The sequence below is a fragment of the Sapajus apella genome, unplaced genomic scaffold (assembly GCF_009761245.1).
Source record: "Sapajus apella isolate SASKATOON/1434 unplaced genomic scaffold, GSC_monkey_1.0 scaffold112, whole genome shotgun sequence".
Lineage (NCBI taxonomy): Eukaryota > Metazoa > Chordata > Mammalia > Primates > Cebidae > Sapajus > Sapajus apella.
In genome coordinates this window covers 5150657-5169894 of record NW_022437052.1, presented here as the reverse complement: position 1 = coordinate 5169894, position 19238 = coordinate 5150657, and the positions used below count along the sequence as shown (strand labels likewise).

The following is a 19238-nucleotide window of genomic DNA, read 5'->3' as shown; positions in this document are numbered from 1 at the left end:
CAGGACACTGGGCACTCAGGGCTCAGGCCACCCCTCAGGAGCCAGGATGCTGGGCACTCAGCAGGCCATGAGTGGGTCCCTGCCAAGCCCAGCCTCCCACCAAGGAAGAGTTGAGGGGTGACCTGTGCCCAGACCCCAGGCCCCCTGCACATGCATGCATGGGATCTGGAAAAGGTGCCCCCAGGTGTCCTCTAGGGAGAGCCAGGACAAGCCATAGACAGCTTGGGGGTTGGGAGGTCATGTGGATGGGCCTGGGGGGATGTCAGCCAGGACACCTCCCTTGAATACTTTTTATAAATATTTTTTATTGACGTTTCTCAGGGAGATTCCCTCTACTTCCCTTGCCTTCACCTGGGGATCCCTGGGATCGTCTGGCTCCCACTTCTTACTGTGCAGAAAGGGAAACTGAGGCCTAGGATCACCCAGCGAGTACTCTTTCTGCTTCCCTCATCAGTCAGAGCACATTTCACCAGGGCACAGCAGAGCACATGATAGTGGTGATGATGATGATAAGGATGGTTGATGGTCGGGGTTTCATGTGGAGGTGAGGCAGGGGTGCCTGGAGTCTGGGGTCCGAGGGGCTGTTGGGCTCAGCTGGACATGTAGCCAGAGGGCAGGAGGCTCCAGGAACATTTCAGAGCCTCTTCCAGGTGTGGGACATGGATAGAAAGCCTGTCATCACCACTTCTCTGAACTTCCTGGACTGTTCTAAGAAAGGGGGCATCCAGAAGCCAGGGACAGCCCACAGACAGGTGGCCTTTGGGGCAGATGCACTTGGCCTGGATGTCAAAGCTGTGAGGATCCCAGAGCAGGCTACCTCGGGGCTGGGAACAGAGCTGCTTGTTTTGTGAACAGCCAAGGTCATTGGAAAGCCCCAGGTATGAAATGAAGGAATCAGCAGCTGTGCTAGCCCCAGATTGGCTTCGAGGAAGGGCCTGGTCCCTTCTCAGTGGAGCAGGGCTTGAAGTCACCTGGATTTCACATGCATGAACTACTCAGAGGAGTAGGCAGGGGCAAGGAGAGAGGGACAAAGGCTGAATCATTGGCAGATAGAAAAGCTCACATTTTAGCATCACACACGTTGTCACTGTACCTCAGGTGATAACAGCTTAGTATGCATTCACAGCAACAGTGGTGGTAATGATGGTGGTGATGGTCGTGATGGTGGTTGTGATGATGATGGTGATGATGGAGATAACGGTGATGGTGACGATAACGATCGTAAAAATGATGAAGGTTATGATGATGACTATGGTAGAAGTGGTGGTGATAGTGATGATGATGATGGAGGTGATGGTGATGATGAAGGTGATAATGATGGTAATGATGGTGGAGGTGACACTGATGGTGACGATGGTGACAGTGATGATAGCCATGGTAGAGGTAATGGTGACAGTAATGATGGTGGTGATGATGATGAGGATGGTAATATTGGTAGAGGAGATGGTGCTGATGGTGCTGCTGCTGATGATGATGGAGGGATCATGGTAGAGGTAACAGTGATAGTGATGATAATGGTGGAGGCGATGACCATGGTGGTGATGATGATGATAGAGGAGATGGTGGAGGTGATGATGATGTGGAGGTGATGGTGGTGATGGTGATGATGATGATGATGGAGGTGATGATCATGGTAGAGGTAACAGTGATAGTGATGATAATGGTGGAGGTGATGACCATGGTGGTGGTGATGCTGATAGAGGAGATGGCAGAGGTGATGATGATGTGGAGGTGATGGTGATGATAAGGATGATAATGATGGTGGAGGCGATGACCATGGTGGTGGTGATGATGATAGAGGAGATGGTGGAGGTGATGATGATGTGGAGGTGATGGTGGAAGTGATGGTGATGATGATGATGATGATGGAGGGATCATGGTAGAGGTAATAGTGGTAGTGATGATAATGGTGGAGGTGATGACCATGGTGGTGGTGATGCTGATAGAGGAGATGGTGGAGGTGATGATGATGTGGAGGTGATGGTGATGATAAGGATGATAATGATGGTGGAGATGATGACCATGGTGGTGGTGATGCTGATGAAGGTGATGGCAGAGGTGATAATTATGTGGAGGTGATGGTGATGGTGATGGTGGTAGAGGTGACACTGATAAAAACAGAAGGCATGAGGTGTCAAGAGTTCAAGGCTGCAGATGGCTCTAGACTTCTCTGGATTGTTCTTTGACCGAGTCCTCGTTCACTCATTTGTTTATGAAACGCCTGTTCTGAAGCAAGCACTTGGCCAGGTATGTGATCCAGAAAACAGAACAGTCCTGCCCTGGGGCCCTTCCCTTGAGTCCAGCGAACAATGCCACCCAGTGTAGCCAGGGCCAAGCGTTCCTTGGGGAAGAGCCACATTCTGCCTCAGGCTCCAGGAGTGCCCCAATCCCCTTCTTTCCAAGAGGCCTCTGATAGATCTGTTCTGTGGGGGTTGTGTGTGTGCGTACCTGTGAGTGTGCATAGCTGTGACTGCACATGTGTGCATTTGTGATTGTGTGGATGCATGTGTGCACACGCACATGTATCTGTGCACATACACACATGTTAATGCGCATCCATTTGCTGGGGGTTTTCACCAGCTCTGTTTCCAGCACCTGGAAAGGTCACCAGCATTTGATTCTGGTAAATTTGATCCTGGGTTGGGGCTGAGTTGCCTCCCTGGGCCTGGTCTGGAAGGAAGCCCTGGAGTGGGGTCTCCCTCCAGGTGGGGGCAGGGACCAGCCTTCGCAGATGGAGTGGGGTCTCCCTCCAGGTGGGGCGGGGCCAGCCTTAATGGAGGAAGCATGCTGGTGCTTAGATGTGATCTTCGATGAACGTTGGTCAGCATTTCCGCCATGACCACATCGGTCAAATACTTGTGTGCACAGACCTACCAGAGGCCTGCAGCTCTGCCCTGCTTCCCTGGAGTGTTGGCCTGAGATGCCAGAGCCCTGTGGCGTTTACAGAGTGGCGCTGACCTTTCATAAGCAGCCCCCTGTGGCCTCGTGTGCTTTGGCCAGGGCGGAGGGACAAGGCAGTGCCAGCATTGCCCTTCTTGGGCTGTTACTGTGGGAGGCGTTGACAGCAGAGCAGAGGGGTCCTGGAGGTCCTGGGGGAGACTCAGAAACCGGGGCGTGGGTGGTGCCAGGGTGCACACAGCAAGCCAGGGCTGAGCCAGGCCTGGGACACCAAGCCCAGCGTCTCCCGTGCAGTGTGACTGTGGGTCCCAGGGTGGGCATGCCAGGGGCCCCCAGTGGTGCAGAAGAGGCCTTTGAGCTGCTTACCTGAGAAGGGCCCACTGGGAGGGGATCCTGGCCTCCGCTGCACAGGTCTGGCTGCTCTGCGGCTGGGTCCCCATGGTTCCGAAGGTTCAGGGCGGCCCTGAGGAGGGTGGAGCTTCACCCCATTTTTCAGATGAAGAAACTGCAACAGCGGCATTTACGTAACTGTTGGGGAGGTGCGCACAGTCTCAGGTCACTGCAGCAGGTGGAAGAGCAGCCTGTGAATCTGAGTGAGATCCAAATAAGAGTCCACCCAGGGCTGATGGGACCCAAATCTGTGTATGGCCATGCGAGTGTTCAGAGGCATTTGTGGAGGAAACACACCCCTGGCCTTGTTTCCTGACTGAAAGCTGATGTCGCTCTCCCTGGGTGCTGGGCCGGCCACTACCCAGCTCACCCTTGCGGACAGCCACAGGCCCATCTAAGCACCCCCAGCCCGCCTCCTGCTGTGCTCTGGAGCCTCTGCCCTGATTCTCCCAGGGGCCGGGCAGGGCTGGAGAGTGATCCGGGGCCCTGCTCCAGGCTTGGTCTCAGGTATCCTGGCTCCCAAAACCCCAGGCTCCCACCAGGCACAGAGCAGAGTCCACGGCAATAGGACAGGAGCAGGGAGTTCATGGAGCCCTTTTAACCTGGGCTATTCACGTAGAGAGTGGACCTCCTGCCCCTGGCCCAGGCCCTCTCTCTCCCCAAGGCCAGGACAGAGCTTATGCGTACTAAGCATGCTGTCTCTGCTGCATGCATGAATGAATGAATGAATGAATGGATGATGAATGAATGAATGAATGAATGAATGAATGAATGAACAAGCAAATGGACAGGATCCCTGGCCTGAGCCCTGGCTCTGCCACCAATGCTGGGGCCCCTAAGGAAGTCACTCCCTGTCTGGTCTTCGTGTGCCCATCTCTAAGTGAGTGAGCATGTGACTTCCAGGTCTCATTTGTCACAGGAGAGCCCCATGGGTTCCGGGCCTGGGTGACAGCAGCACAGGAGTCCCACTAAGCAGCAGGTGGCCGAGGGGCAGCCAGGTACCGTGGGGAGCACCCCTGAGAGCAGCTAATGGGGTCCCTGTTCTCCACAGAGCATCTGCCTGCCCCTAGACTTAGGGACACCCCAGATCCAGGCCTCCTGCTGCTGAGAGGGCCCCTGACAGCCCCCACATCCACTGAGTCCTGGAGAAGTCAGGCTGGGAGTTGGGTGGACCTGGTGCTGGGCCGCTGAGGTGTTCTTTATCCCATCCTGCCTCTCTGAGCTTTAGGGGCAGGTTCAGAGCAACGTGTCCTGCGCCCAGGGCACCCAGGCAGCATTAAACCTCCACAGTCAGCATCCACCAGCCCCTCACTTTCCACATAGAGAAACAGGGACAGAGAGGGGGCAGCTGCCAGCCAGCATCCAGTGCAGATGAGGCAGCTGGCGGCTGCTGGAGGCCCAGCTGTGGCTTTATGTTGTTGTCACAAGTGGAGTACCCGATGTTCCAGCAGCATTCGCCTCCTCTCACTGTCCTGGGGGTGTTTGCAGGGGGCAGAGGCTGATCTTTGCTGCGGCATCCCAGAAGGTTTTGTGGAGTTCGCCTTTGAACCAGGGCTTGAAAGTGACTTGCATTTGAAGCTTAAACCAACAGATCTCAAAAGTGCAGGACTTGGTAACATGCTGTGTACACACAGAATGAGTTCCACAGTTGGTGTAGGGCTGGAAACCGTGCGTCCAACAACCTGTCTGCAGACCTTGTCAGAGCCTTTAAGATGGGAGCGTGGATGAGAGACTTGGGAGGGGCTCAGGAGGAACTGTTGCCCAAACTCCAGACTTCTCTGACTGATGACTTCTTGAGTGCTAAGACATCGTGGCCTGGACTGTCAGACACATGTTAGGAAATGCTGACAGCCACCTGGAGATGTGAAGGGAAGGTCATTCCAGGAGGGCAGAACAGCACGCACAAAGACAGGAGTTTGGAGGACCAGGAGACAAGCGTGGGAAGTAGCAGACGGCCATGACCCCAGCTCAGTGGGAACTGAGGCAGACCAGCTGGTCTTGCAGGCCAGGGTGCCCTGTGGAGCAAGAAGCAGGGAGGCATTGGAAAATGGGTCAGGTCACCTCTTCTAGGCTTCGGAAAGAGGACCCATGGGCAGCCCCAAGAAAGCTCCCAGCATCCCTCACGTCCCTTCCGGGGAAGCGCTCTTCCAGGGAGCTGGTGGGCAGCTGAGGGCAGGTGTGAGGGGCAGCTGGTCCAACCCTGGTCACGAGGCCCACACCTGGAGAAGTCCATCCATCTTGTTCAGTTCAGGGGGCTCCTCTGGTACCAGGGCCTGACCCCACCCCCATCTGTGTGCCCTAGTGGCCCATGTTCTGCCTCAATCTCTGGTCTCCAGGATAAGTGTGGTCTGGGGCCTACGGCTTCTCTGGAGAATCCGTCTGGCTGGTGGCGTGGACCTGGAGTGGGCTGTAAATATTTAATAAGTAGCTCCCCAGGTGGGAGAAGCCTGATTTGCAGTCTGTCCATCTCCGTTGTGTGAAAAGTGCCCCCTTGGCTGATTTTATGAGGTCTCCAGTGTGGAGGTGGGAGCGAAGGGAGCGTCACTGCTAGCAAGGACTTTAACCCTCGGCTGCAAGAGACAGAAATGCCCTAATTGGGAAGGGATGAGATCCTAACACCTGTCACTTCTGAAATGAATGTATTTCACTGTAAGTTGATATCATTTAATTTTTAATGATGATTGTGTTTAACAACAGTTAGCAAAACCCTTGGAAAGGGAACAGTCAGCTCTGGAGAGCTGGGCCAAGCACACCCCACCTGCCCAGCACCTGGAGGCCTCAGTGACAAACCCTTTATGTTTCTGTCCTGTCTTCTCAGACAAACGAGGGAGCAGGAGACGCCCCCTGACTTTTTTTATTTCTCCGACTACGAGAGGCACAACGCAGAGATTGCTGCCTTCCACCTGGACAGGTGAGCCTGTCCTTCCTCTGCGCCCCTCCATGCGCTCAGACCCACTGGTGAGCCTGACCTTCCCACGCTGGACACAGCAGGACATCTTCGTCACCATCAGCACCATCGGGCAGTGCCAGTGCCTGCTGTCCCTGCATCCTGAGTGCTGCCCTGTCCCAGCCCCTGGTGTTCCACACAACAAGCCGCAGGGAGACCCTCCCATATCCCTTCTCACAGATGAGAAACTGAGGCCCTGTGAGAGGAATTTGCCCAGACTCCCCACGTTCCTAACACTTCGTCCCTGCCCTTGGGGCACCTTAATCCCAATGGGCTCCTCCTGTTCCCCCACAGTTCAGGCAGACGGGAGGCAGAGAAGCTGCTGTGCGGTTGGGAATAGAGAAAAAGGAAATAAGGAAGAGGGTGTATAAATGTCGTGAATCTTAACACACAGAATCTCGGGGCACAGACTTCTCTGGAAGACCAAAGCAGTCTTCCTAAGGAGGAGGAAGCGATGCTCATGGTGAGGGGGCCTGGGAGGTCCTGTGGTCCCCTGTCTCCAGAGGGGCTCCAGCCCAGTGGAAAGAGAACACATGAGGGTCTGCTCTCCCCTGCTGATGGGGTGGTGGGGGGTCCATGTTCAGTCCCTCCAGGGGCAGTTCACAGGCTTCCTGGGTCCAGAGGGACCCAGGGGATTGAAGGACCTTACACTGGTGCAGTGGAGGGAGGAGGTGCCGCTCTGGGTCCCCTAGAGCCCCCCCTGCCTCCTCGAAGGGCCCTGAGGCGTCCAGCCCAGGGTGTGGCCCCAGGGCCGGCAGCATTGGCGTTGCCCTGGACTGATCAGAACGCAGAGTCCCAGGCTTAACCCAGACCGGGGACCAGAATCTGCATTTTAACAAGATCGTTGGTGACGCAGGTACACACTGGAGTTTAAATGGCTTTTTTAAAGATGAAAGTCTTCTGTGGTGACTATAGAAATCCCCAGAAGTCAGAATTTCAACTATTTCAGCTATCTAGAACAGCCTGAACCCAGAAAAGGGCTTTTCTATGAAAAGAAAGGCAGCGCCACTAAGCCAAGGAGGGTCACTCGTTAGGAAACAGTCCTCCCTCCTCAGATCAACCTGTTTATAAGCAGGACACAGAGACCGGTGCCTGATCAAGCTGTCTGACCAGTGGAGGGGCAGGTGCTCCACTCAGAGACATGGTGGGGCCCTGGGCCCCGGGTCGCCCCGCAGACGGCCCTCGTCCCTCCACACCTGGTCACTTCGCCTTAAGGGATAATCACCACGTCCTCAGTCAGCAAGAAAAGCTCACGCCCTGCATTCTACATTTAATTAAGCAAGTGGGAGCATGCAGTGTGGTTCAGAAAGGGTACCATTAAAAGTCGTTACTTTAATTTAATTTTGTTTTAAATTTAGCCCTGGAATGAGGGCAGGCTTTAGCTATGCAGGCAGTTGGCAGTGTGTGCCAATCAGTGAGCATCACCAGCCCCAGTCCCTTGGGGCCCCCTCCCACCCCTATCACTGCGGGGCCAGGCAGAGCCACCTGCCCTAAAGTGGGGTTTATATGGAGTCAGGGAGACGGTGACCCGCTCTGCCACGCAGAGCACAGACCCTCCCCTGCCCCTTTCTTGCCAGGATCCTGGACTTCCGCCGAGTTCCTCCCGTGGCCGGCAGGATGGTCAACATGACCAAGGAGATCCGGGACATCACGCGAGACAAGAAGCTATGGAGGACCTTCTTCATCTCCCCAGGTAGCCTCGCATAGGGAGCCTGCACCAAACCACAGCGACCGGGGCTTGGGTACCTCCAACAAAGAGAAGCCACGTGCAGTGCCGTGCCCAGCCCACCTGCCACTCTGGGGTGCCCTGTGCCCTCTCCCACACCCGGTGTGCCAACCCACACAGCTTCCACGTGCTACCATCACCATTTAACCAATGTCCGACTGTGCACAGAGAGGCTGTTTCTACCATTTGCTTATGTTTATCTTAACTGGTAAAATGATTCACTTTCGGAAGATCCTAGCCTCTCCAGGGAGACTTCTCCACGTGGCCCTGCCAGCAGGCCTCCCTGGGACACCCCCCACCCAGATTTAAACACACCCAGCAGGACCCCCTGGGCCTTCCCCACCCAGATTTAAACACACACAGCAGGACCCCCTGTCACACAGCAACAGGCTGAGTGGCCTTCCCCACCTCAGCGAGGCAGCTGGACTGCGAGCAGGGCTAGTTGTCCCAGGTCCCTGGTGCCCTTGAGGGGACACAGGATTCCCTGGATGTTAGGTGGGAATAGATGTCTCTATTGGTGCTGAGGTTTATAAAACCTTCAAGACTCTACATGATAAGTATAGTGCACGCATAAACACATGATTTTCTACTTAATTATCTACACAGGTTACTTTAAACCTGACATTTGGGCTGGGTGCGGTGGCTAACACCTGTCATCTCAGCATTTTTGGAAGCCGAGGTGGGAGGATCGCTTGAGCTCAGGAGTTTGAGACCAGACTGGGCAACATGGCCAGACCTCTGTCTACAGAAAATAAGAAAATTAGCCAGGCATGGTGGTGCTTGCCTGTGGTCCCAGCTACTGAGGAGGCTGAGGCAGGAGGATGGCTTAAGACCAGGAGGTGGAGGCTGCAGTGAGTGGTGATTATGTCCCTGCAGTCTAGCCTGGGCAACAGAGTGAGACCCCGTCTCAAAAAAAAATAAGAAAGAAAGAACTGGCATTTGCAGCTCTCCTGAGGGGCCAGCCCTCTCCTCCGAGCATCCCCCTTGCAGCAGGCCCCTGCTACACAGCCTGATCACAGTCCCGCCGCTCACCTGGCTGAGCTCTGGGGATGCCCTCCTTCCTCTCCTGGACTCAGTCCCCTGCGTTTCCATCTTGAAGGTTGAGTGGTCCCAGCGATGGTGGGCACCGCAGAATGAAGTGACCCAAACGGTCACCCCGGGAAACCCCACAGAGCCAGGACCCCACTGGGGAGGGACCCTCCAGATTGGAGTCTCTCGCTGTAGGAAGCCTCAGCCACTCTCCTGGCCCGTCAGTTTAATTCATGCAGATAAAATCCAATTACGGCCTGTGATTAGCTACGTCTTCAGATTTGCTGGCACGTAAAACCTCGACCTAAAAGCTCATTTCCTGCAGATGTTTGAGATCGATGTAGGTACTCTGCACTTTCTCTTAACTGCAGTCATGAATTTGTCAGAACCAAGGCCCCCGAATCCATGATTTAATTAAGCTCCATTCCATCAGCCTGGGCTCACCGAGATCCTCATTTGCTTTCTTCCTCTCAAAGCCCATTAATAAAAGAAAAAATAGGACAGAAAGCCCCGCAGAGGCAGGGAGAAGGGCTCCCTTCTCTGGCCCACTGGTGCCTGGCCCCATACACCAGGAATCGGGACAGAGGCAGAGCCTGGGTGCAGGATCTTTGAGGGTACCCCAGTCAGCTGTGCCTGAGCCAGGCACACCCCCAGTGATGGGAACACATTGGCTCACAGACAATTCCGTCCCTGTTTGGATCGTTTGAGCTGTCCGTCTTTCTTAAGGGACCAAAACTCGCCTCCCACCTTGGGAGTCCAGGGCTTCCCAAGCACGCCTGAGCCCTAGCCGCTGTCAGCCCTTGGGGATTTGGAGGTCTACTCTGCACCATCAAGCCACAGCCTCCTGCCCCACCATCCACAGGACTGACCACCCTACAGCCTGCCATGCACACTCTGGCTCCCACTGAGGCTAGGCTCCACCCCGGGGATGCCTGGATGCCTGGCTGCTTCTTACCCATGTATTTTTACAATTTTAGTTGCAACTTTTATAGTGATGTATTTGCCACCACCCTGTGCCGTGACTGCAGGAATTCCTCCAGCTTAGACTCAATTCTCTGCATTGCAAAGCAGCCTCTCAGTTCAGGACCAACTGAAAGAGACGGTCACAGGGTCACACAGGGAGGGGTCACAAATGCCCATTAATGCCGAGAGCAGGCCCTGCCTTGCCCTGCTCCCAGCAGCATCTCCGGGATTCCTCACTGAGTCGTAGAAGGAGCCTGTGGGGGCAGACTGTTTCCTCTCCATTTTTAAGGTCTTACTGAGTGGCCGGGCATGGTAGCTCCTGCCTGTAATCCCAGCACTTTGGGAGGCCCAGGTGGGAGGATCACGTGAACCCAGGAGTTCAACCTCAGCCTGGGCAACACAGCAAGACTCCATCTCTACGAAAACTGAAAAACAGCCAGGTGTGGTGGCGTGCACCTGTGACCCCAGTGACTCAGGAGGCTGAGGCAGGAGGATGGCTTGAGCCCAGGAGGTCGAAGCTGCAGTGAGCTACAGTTGTGCCACTGCACTCCAGCCCGGGTGACAGAGTGAGACCCCGTCTCAAAAGAAAAGGTTATCAGTCCAAGCAGGTGAATTAAGTTACTTCTAAGCCCCACGCTGGCTGACGTTTGGAATCCCTGGGTCCTGAGCAGGCCAGGGACTGTGGTAACCAGAGTGCCCCTGAGCTCTGTGCCGCAAGGCTGCTATCAACCAACCACCTTTGGTGTCATGGCTGAAATCCCTCCTCACACCGCCCTGGAGCCAGCCCTTTGACCAAATGCCCTCGAACCTTCCCCAGCCACTCCTGGCTTCTGGATCTTGGTTGCTTTTTCCAGGGCAGTGCAAGTTTCTCCCCTGAAATCTTGAGTCTTCCTCAGCTGCCAGAGGCCCCAGCAGTTCCATCTCCCTGCGTGGACAGATGAGTTCTGGGATCTCCCAGAGCAGCTGGGCCCAGCATTGCCGGTCGCCCCTGAACACAGCCTCCGAGACCCCCAATGCTGCCACTCTGGCTGCTCTGCCCTTCAGCCCGATTTCTTCCAGAAGACTCTGGGAGGGCTTGGCTTTCTCTAAAGCAGCAGGCGCACAGAAGCCAACCTTCCTCTCCTGAGAACAAAATCTGTTCAGATTCATTTGTTCCACTTTGCTTTGCTTGTGTCTGCTGACCACAGATGCCAGGTGGCCTCAGAGGCCCTGCCAGAGCCTAGGGCACATCAGAGGGCTGAGCCCACTACAGACATCCCGCCACACACACACTGGACTCCCATGGCCTGAATGATCCTCCCCTGGGATTAATCAGAAAAGGGAAAAACCCATCAGCCAGTGAGAGAGCCAGGAGCAAGGTGAGAGGATGAGAGGGGCCAGGGCCAGCGCTCAGGGAAGGTGGGCTCTGGGAGGGGGAAGCAGGAGGGTGAGCCCCAGGAATTCCCTTTCCCCACGTAGGGTGGAGCGCAGGTTCAGAGAGGGCAGTCAGGACCCCAGCACTGCACAGCTGTGTAGGGGCCGGGCCGCAGTCATGCCCACATCTTCTGTTTTGTTTGTTGTTTTTTCTTTTTGAGATGAAGCCTCACTCTTATTGCCAAGGCTGGAGTGCAATGGCGCAATCTCAGCTCGCTGCAACCTCTGCCTCCTGGGTTCAAGCGATTCTCCTGCCCCAGCCTCCCAAGTAGCTGGGATTAGAGGCATGCACCACCACGTCCAGCCAATTTTTTGTATTTTTAGTAGAGATGGGGTTTTACCATGTTGTCTAGGCTGGTCTGGAACTCCTGACCTCAGGTGATCCACCCACCTCGGCCTCCCAAAGTGCTGGGATTACAGGCATGAGCCACCACCCCCAGCCAGAGCCCACATCTTCTAAGCACAAATGCTCACGGAACACACTTGCCTACTTCTCATGTAAATTACTGTCGGCACCTTGCAAACATCCCAGAGGTACACAGGTTGCCCAGGCTCAGCTCTGCATTTCTGCAAATGAGCGCCCCCAGGACCAGGACCAAGTCCCCCACAGCTCTGGAAGCTCCTCATCCCAACACAGCCTGAACAGACGGGTTTTGCCATCATCCACTTGGCCTTTTTTCCTGCCATGGTCGCTTGGGCTTGGCAGGATGGTCATCAGGACTCTCTCCAACGCTGTGTCCAGCTTAAATGCATGTTTGCACATTGAAAGAGACGTGTTTCCAGCTGTGGACCTGCTTCAGGCAGCCAGAGCCGCTGCCTGAAATAAAACTGTCCACCAGGCCCGAAGCTGTCCAGCGTGGCAGATGGCAGACATCCACCTTGCAAACTCTCCTCTTGTCGGATCAGCCCCGACAGTCAGAGAAAGGAATTGTCAGAGACACTCCAGGTGCAGGGTGAAGGGGCCATCTTGGTCCTTGCCAGGAGCCACACACTTGCCAGGCCGAGTTCTCTGGGAGGCCAACTGCGATGCCATTTTCTGGTGACTGGAGGAGGCAGGTTCTCTCCTGGGTTTGTCTGGGACCCTGGCTTTCTCCTTGCTGTCCATGTCTGTTGCTATTACTAAAATGGAGAAGGACTCACGCTGTTTCCTCCCAGAAAACCCGCCCCTCCGAGCGCAGGCAGTCTTTGTTACCTTGACAGCTGCCTTCACGCGGCTTCCTTGTATAATACCCAGCCTGTGATGCAAGCACTGCTGGGACCCCTACTTCCCGGGCGAGGAAGGGGCTGAGCACAGAGTAAGGAGGCAGTCGCCTGAGGTCACACAGCTCAAAGTCCTCCTAATCTCTCCCGGGAGGCCCCTTTAAAACCCTATCTGGCCCAAGAAATGCCTTTCTCTTTTGACACGATACCATCTGAAACCGGCTTAGGCAAGGACAGGAGGCTGTTACAGCAGAAGAATTTTAAGCCTCCAGCCAATGAGCACTCTGATGAAGATTTTCCTCCTGAAATAGAGCTCTTGCCCCCATGAGGGCTGCTGTGTCCGACTGTGGGCTGCTGATGAATCTGTATCAACACGCGGCTGACTCGCAGCTGCTCTTTCTTTGATCATTCTTACAGTAATTACCCAGCGCTGGCACTGGGGTGAGGAGGTGCGGGAAGGAGGGGAGAGACAGGTCATCGGGGTACTGGGGCCAGGCCAGCCAGGACCTGCCGGGTGCATGGGGTGTGGTGGGGGCCAGTGAGCCTGGCATCCACCCCACTGCCTCTCTGGACCTCAGCTTGTTCACCTAAGAAAGGGCAGCCCAGACCAGCCACCCTCCTGTTCGCTCCACTGGGAAGTGCCCTCCCAAGCCTGCCTTGTCCTCCCATGGGGATCCCTGAAGCTTGGAGGCTTCAAGAATGCCGGAGAGACTTTGGAATCACTCAGCCTGGCTGTGTGGCTCGAGGAGGGGCCCTTTTGGCTGAGATGTCAACCGTGTGCGTGAATAGCAGAAATGCTGGGACTGGGGGTGCTGTGAATGAGGTTCAGGGCTCCACCCCAACAAAACCACATCCTCACCAGTTCTACAGCACCTGGCTTTCCAGAGTTTCCCCACAAACAAATGAAGTGTAAAAACCTGGATTTAATCAGCAAATAAACGCAGGAAGAGCGCCGTCAGCCGGTCCTCCAGCATCAGAGCAGTGAACCCCACTGCTAGCGGCCTCAACAGTCTTGCATTTTTTTAATTATTATTATTTTTACTAAGGTATAATTCATGTACCACAAAATTTACCATTTAAAAGCGTACAGTTCAGTGGTTTTTAGTATATTCACAATGATATGCAACCCTCACCACTATCTAAATCCAGAAGGTCTTCGTCACCCCAGAAAGGAACCCTTGTAGCTGTGGGCAGCCAGCTGCGGTTCCTCACCCCACAGCCCCCAGCGACCCGCGTCCTATCCCGTCTCTCTGGATTTGCCTATTCCCGGCGTTTCGTATCCAGGGGTTCATACGACGTGTGGCCACCTGTGTCTGGCCTCGTTCGCGGGTACAGAGTCCTCAGGTTCATTCAAGCTGCAGCCTGAGTCAGGACTTCACTGCTTTGCATGGTCCGTTTCATTTCCTTTCATTTCATTTCATTCACCCAGCCTGTCCCTCCTCTGTTGATGGACGTTTGGGTCAATTCTCTTTTGTGGCTGCGGTGAGCAGCACTGCTATGAGCATTCGTGTCTGAGTTTTTATGTGGAAATGTTTTTCCTTCTCTTAGGGGTTCACCCGGGAGAGGAGTTGCTGGGTCACATGAGGACACTGTGTTGAACCCATCAGGGGGCTGCAGGCTATTTCCACAGCGCTGTACTGTTGTGCTCCCACTGGCAGCACACAGAGGTGGCAGTTCCTCACCGCCCCCCCTCAGCAGCTGCTGTTCTCTGCCCTTTTGAAGGAAGCCATCCCAGCAGGCATGAGGTGGTTTTGAAGCGTGTGTGGCTTTGGTGCATCCCCCTGGTGACTGACAATGGCACCCGTCTTCCTCATGCTTGTCAGCTGGTGGTGTCACCTTTGGAGAATCACCTGTTCAGGCCCTCTGCCCACTTATCAGTTGGTTTTTCCTCTTTTTGTGATTGAGTTAGGAGTGTCCTTCCTACACTCTAAATGCTAGATCCTTAGTAGATGTATGGTTTACAAACATTTTCTCCCATTCTGTGGATTGTAGATCCACTTTCTTTACACTACGCATGCATTTTTTTAAGTGACTGAATATCAGCCATAGAGTTTCTGTAGACACTAGCCCCTGATTTTCGAGGTTTCGGGCCCGACTCTGCCTCCAGGGGGCTGTGTGGCCTCAGGGAGTCAGGTCTTTGGGTTCACTTTTCTGTACCGTGGGGCGGAGGTCTTCGCTGGGATTGATGAGGGAACTCCGGTGAGTCCTGCCTGTGAGAAGCACCAGGCAGAGCCTGGCCCAGCCACAGGGGCCCTGAGACCACAAGTGAGGACGCCACTCTGTGCGGCCCGGGTAACCGGCAGCCTCTCCCTCCGCAGCCAACAACATCTGCTTCTATGGTGAGTGCTCCTATTACTGCTCCACGGAGCACGCACTGTGTGGGAAGCCAGACCAGATCGAGGGCTCGCTGGCGGCCTTCCTGCCTGACCTGTCGCTGGCCAAGAGGAAGACCTGGCGGAACCCCTGGCGGCGCTCCTACCACAAGCGCAAGAAGGCCGAGTGAGTGCAGGCCGGGGGACTGGTTCCTGTCAGCCTGTGTGGGGTGGTCAGCAGCCACAGGGGCCGCAGAGATGGATGTAGAGCCTGCTGTGCAATGCTGGCACGTATGAAATATCTGCTTCCTGGTGAGCTGGTGGGTAAGGGCTTCCTTACTCCAGGAATTCCACGCACTTCCCTGGCCTGTGCCAGCCTGCCCAGCAGGTCCTTCAAATCATGACCTTTCAGTGTTTGAGCTCTGCTTCCACGCCTGCCCCTTTCTCCACTCCTGCTGGAGAAATGGCCCCTGTTCTTTCAGCTCCACATTGTCCTCATGAGTGTGGGGTCCAGGTCCTGCTTCCTCACAGAGACCCTCCAAAAACACGAAGCCCAGGGCTGAAGGCAGCTCCAGGTGCGGTCAACCCGGGACAGGGTGGAGTGATCCTGTCCCCTTCCACACCCATGTTCCCACTGATGCAGCCTCAGAGCCGCAGCCAAGGCGGGTCTATCTGCAGATGCCACAGTCCCTGCTGCAGTTTCTCTGCTCCTCATGGCGCATGCTGGGCTCCCCAGAATCCGGCCTGGGCACCCCGTCTATATGACAGGGCCCAGCCGTCTCACACTGACTCCCCACAGGTGGGAGGTGGACCCCGACTACTGTGAGGAGGTGAAGCAGACACCGCCCTATGACAGCAGCCACCGCGTCCTGGACATCATGGACATGACTATTTTCGACTTCCTCATGGGTACGTCCTGCAGGGCACGGGGTCCCAGCATCGTCCGCCATGTGTGGAGCGGATTGTACTCTTCAGGGTACGATCCGTGCTGTGGCCCCGCTGCGGTCCCATGGCCTGGGCAGGGGCCAGAGTTTCTGTCTTTGCTTAGAGGTCTTGCTAGAACGAGGAGACGCCGCTCTGCAGAGCACTGAGGACTCTGAGCTATGCGGCCCGGCTTCCCACGAACTGTGGCAGTTTCTGCTTCTCTCTGCAGGAAACATGGACCGTCACCACTACGAGACTTTTGAGAAGTTTGGGAACGAAACATTCATCATCCACTTAGACAACGGAAGAGGGTGAGACTGTCCTTTCATCTGTAGACCTGGGGAAGGGCTGGCTGCCTCCTGGCCCAAGCTACCTGGAGCCCAGCCAAGACCCTGGGGCAAGGGGAGGGGAACCCTCCAGTGGAGGAATGGGAATGTCACAAAGGCCCATCTCAGGGCCAGATGCAGGGGGCAGCCCCAGGCCCCAATCAGGAGGGAGGGCCGCCCCGGGAATGGGACCTCTGAGGCACAGGATCACTGCAAAACAAGTCCTAGTAGACCTGGCATTACCTGGGAAACTGAGGCCGGGAGAGGCTGCAGGACCAAGCAGAATAGATGGGCCTCTGTCCGCATGCAGGACCTGGAACCAGTCTGCCGGGGATAGGCTCTGCACCCTGCCTGTGGCCACTACTGGCCTATGACAGGGTGGTCTCGGGTGGTGCTGTGAGACCCTGGTGACCAGGGAAGGTGATCCCTGATAAACAAAGTATGGAGGCAAGTAATTTGGGTAGGAGAATGTCCGTTCTCAGCCTCAGAGCCCTCAGAGAGATGGGCTTCGGGCACCTGCATAGCCTGTGTGTGGGGGTCACATGTGCTTGGCTCTAAGGATGTCTCCACGTCTAAGCTGTGGGCTGACAGTCCCAGGAGCTGTCTCAACTCAGCTGCCCAGGGCCCTTCCCCAGGCCAGAGGCCAGGACCCCACATACAGGGCTGGGGACAAGCGGGGGTGGACCCACTGCCTGGGGTGCTAGAGACAGGCAGGGTAGACCCGTTGCCTGGCTCCTAGCCCAACAGCCTGTTGTTAGGAACCTGGTACAGGAGCCCTTGACAATTCTGCTTTTCTTCCGGAAGGTTTGGGAAGTACTCTCACGACGAGCTGTCCATCCTGGTGCCGCTACAGCAATGCTGCAGGTACAGCCCCAGCAAGGCCAGCTCCAGCTCCAGCCTCCTCCCCACTAAGAGCACCTGCCTCCACTGTGCAGGAGACAGAGGAGGCCACAGCCTTCCCCACCCTGCCCCAGCCGGCACACCGGGAAAAGAAAAGCCCCGCACCCTCACACTGCTGCCCGGAGGCACAGGCTCACCTACCGACAGCCCCAGGCTGGTCCAGCTCCCGCCCTCTTGGGCCTCTGCTCTGCATCCATCCTGCCAGCCCAGTTACAAAGAGAATTTGAGGCCAGGCCAGACACGGGCTGGGACACAGAGACCCTGTTGCCCCGCGCGGCCGCTGGACTTGGCCCCTGCCGCCTGTTGCAGGGTTGAGTCCCCCTTTCCCTCTTTTCATGCCGGACTTGGCCCATCCCCCCTCTGCGGAATTCAGCACCCCCCTTTCCTTCCTCTCATGGCTGGGGATGCTGGCCTGCAGGGCAGGCACCTTGCACTTCTCTAAGGAGGCATCGCAGCCTGTGTTGGGCAGATGTGCCGAGTTGGGGTGTCTCCCGGGTAAGCGGGCGTCCTCCTCACTCCCCCATCCTCCCGCCAGGGCCCTCTGGGAAATACACTGGCCGCCTCCTCCTGCACAGCCACCCTCACCCCTCGTGCAGATAAGAGGCTGCACCAGAGCCCACATCCAAAGCCCAGTGGCTGATGAGATGTCGGGTCGCAGGGCCTCTCTCTCGGTCTCTCTCATCTCTCTGTCTCTGTGTCTGTCTGTGTCTCTCTCTGCCTGTCTCTGCCTCTCTTTATCTGTGTCTCTTTCTGTCCATCTCTCTGTTTCTCTCTGTCTCTGTCTCTCTCTCTCTCCCTCTTTCTCTCTCTGTCTCTGTGTCTGTGTCTGTCTCCGTCCTCCTCTTTCTCTGTCTCTCCCCCACTCTCTCAGTCTCTCTCACTTTCTCTCGCTTTCCGGTAGCCAGGCATCTCCCCTCTCCCGTGCCAGTCCTGACGCCCCTCTCCTCCCCAGGATCCGGAAGTCCACCTACCTGCGCCTGCAGCTCCTGGCCAAGGAGGAGTACAAACTGAGCCTGCTGATGGCTGAGTCTCTGCAGGGGGACCAGGTGGCACCCGTGCTGTACCAGCCACACCTGGATGCCCTGGACCGGAGGCTCCGCATCGTGCTGCAGGCCGTCCGGGACTGCGTGGAGCGGGACGGGCTGCGCAGCGTGGTGGAGGACGACCTGGACACTGAGCACAGAGCCACCTCCACGAGGTAGTGCCCACCTGTCCACCGCTGCGCCGCCCGGGACAGAGCCAGAGGGGCCAGGCCTCCCAGCAAGCGCACGCGCCCATCATGAATTCAGTGAATTCAGAGGCAGGACAGGGTCATCCAGAGCCAGGAACTGCAGCCTCGGGCGGCCAGGCTCCACCGGTGTAATAGGACACGTTTTGTTAGTTTTCGACGGGAGAAGGTTGGGAAGGAAGCGCTGTCTGTGCCCACTGACAGAGGCAGCCGGCGCCAGAGGCATTCCATCCTTTCTGTAGGGAAAGGAGCCTTTATTTACTATTTTGTATTTATACATGATGAATAAGTATATTAACAGAGACGTGTGCACAGACGCAGATCGCCTACCAAACCAAACGCGAGGACTGTCCTCCCCAGTTCCGAGGGCCCTCAAGGCCACATTCACCACTGGTGCTCTCACACTCGGGACCTATTTTAAGTTAAAACTCTTTTTCCTTCCTGGGGCCTGGCTCCTGGAAAGCCAGACGGTCTCGTCTGAGGATGGGAGGAGGCTCTTGCTGGATGTCTGGCCCGTGTGCTGGTGGAAGGATGCTCACATAGTTTTGGAGGACCCAGCGACAAAGCATCCTGCAAGTCACCCGCTGGCCTGTGGCACCCATCTTGGACTTCGCTGCGGGCAGTTGGTGCCAGCGCGTCCTCCAGGGCTGCCTGCGTGCAGCTATGGGTTCACCTTGGCAGAGTTTTGTGGAATAGTTTGCAATGTGGTACAAGTGCAATAAAGATACAGCAGATGTGTGTCGGCCTCATAAGGCAGGTCCCTCACACCCCCTCTCCAAAAAGCCAGTCCTGGAACCAGGCATGGCCAAGACCCGGCATTCGAGGTGGCCGAGACCTCGCATTCAAGGTGCCTGGGGTGGCCTGGAGCCAAGGCCTGCTGGAGCCAGAGGGGGCTGCCTGCCAAGCCCTGGTGCAGGCAGGCCAGGTGAGGCCCTGCCTCCGAGGCAGGGCAGTCAGTCCGAGGCTGTTCTCTGAGAACGGG

The 19238-nt window shown here is 56.1% G+C and overlaps 1 protein-coding gene across 1 annotated transcript in view; it reads left to right on the top strand.

Annotated features, from left to right (window-relative positions):
• FAM20C (FAM20C golgi associated secretory pathway kinase) overlaps positions 1-18994 on the top strand; it is a 59791-nt gene extending 40797 nt beyond the window's left edge. Inside the window, exons 4-10 of the mRNA XM_032259915.1 lie at positions 6107-6199; positions 7813-7928; positions 14885-15065; positions 15678-15787; positions 16032-16113; positions 16933-16992; positions 17981-18994. Of these exons, the coding sequence (XP_032115806.1) occupies positions 6107-6199; positions 7813-7928; positions 14885-15065; positions 15678-15787; positions 16032-16113; positions 16933-16992; positions 17981-18230 (892 nt within the window). The 3' untranslated portion in view covers positions 18231-18994. The remainder of the gene's footprint in view (positions 1-6106; positions 6200-7812; positions 7929-14884; positions 15066-15677; positions 15788-16031; positions 16114-16932; positions 16993-17980) is intronic.
• The last annotated feature ends 244 nt before the right edge of the window (positions 18995-19238 follow it).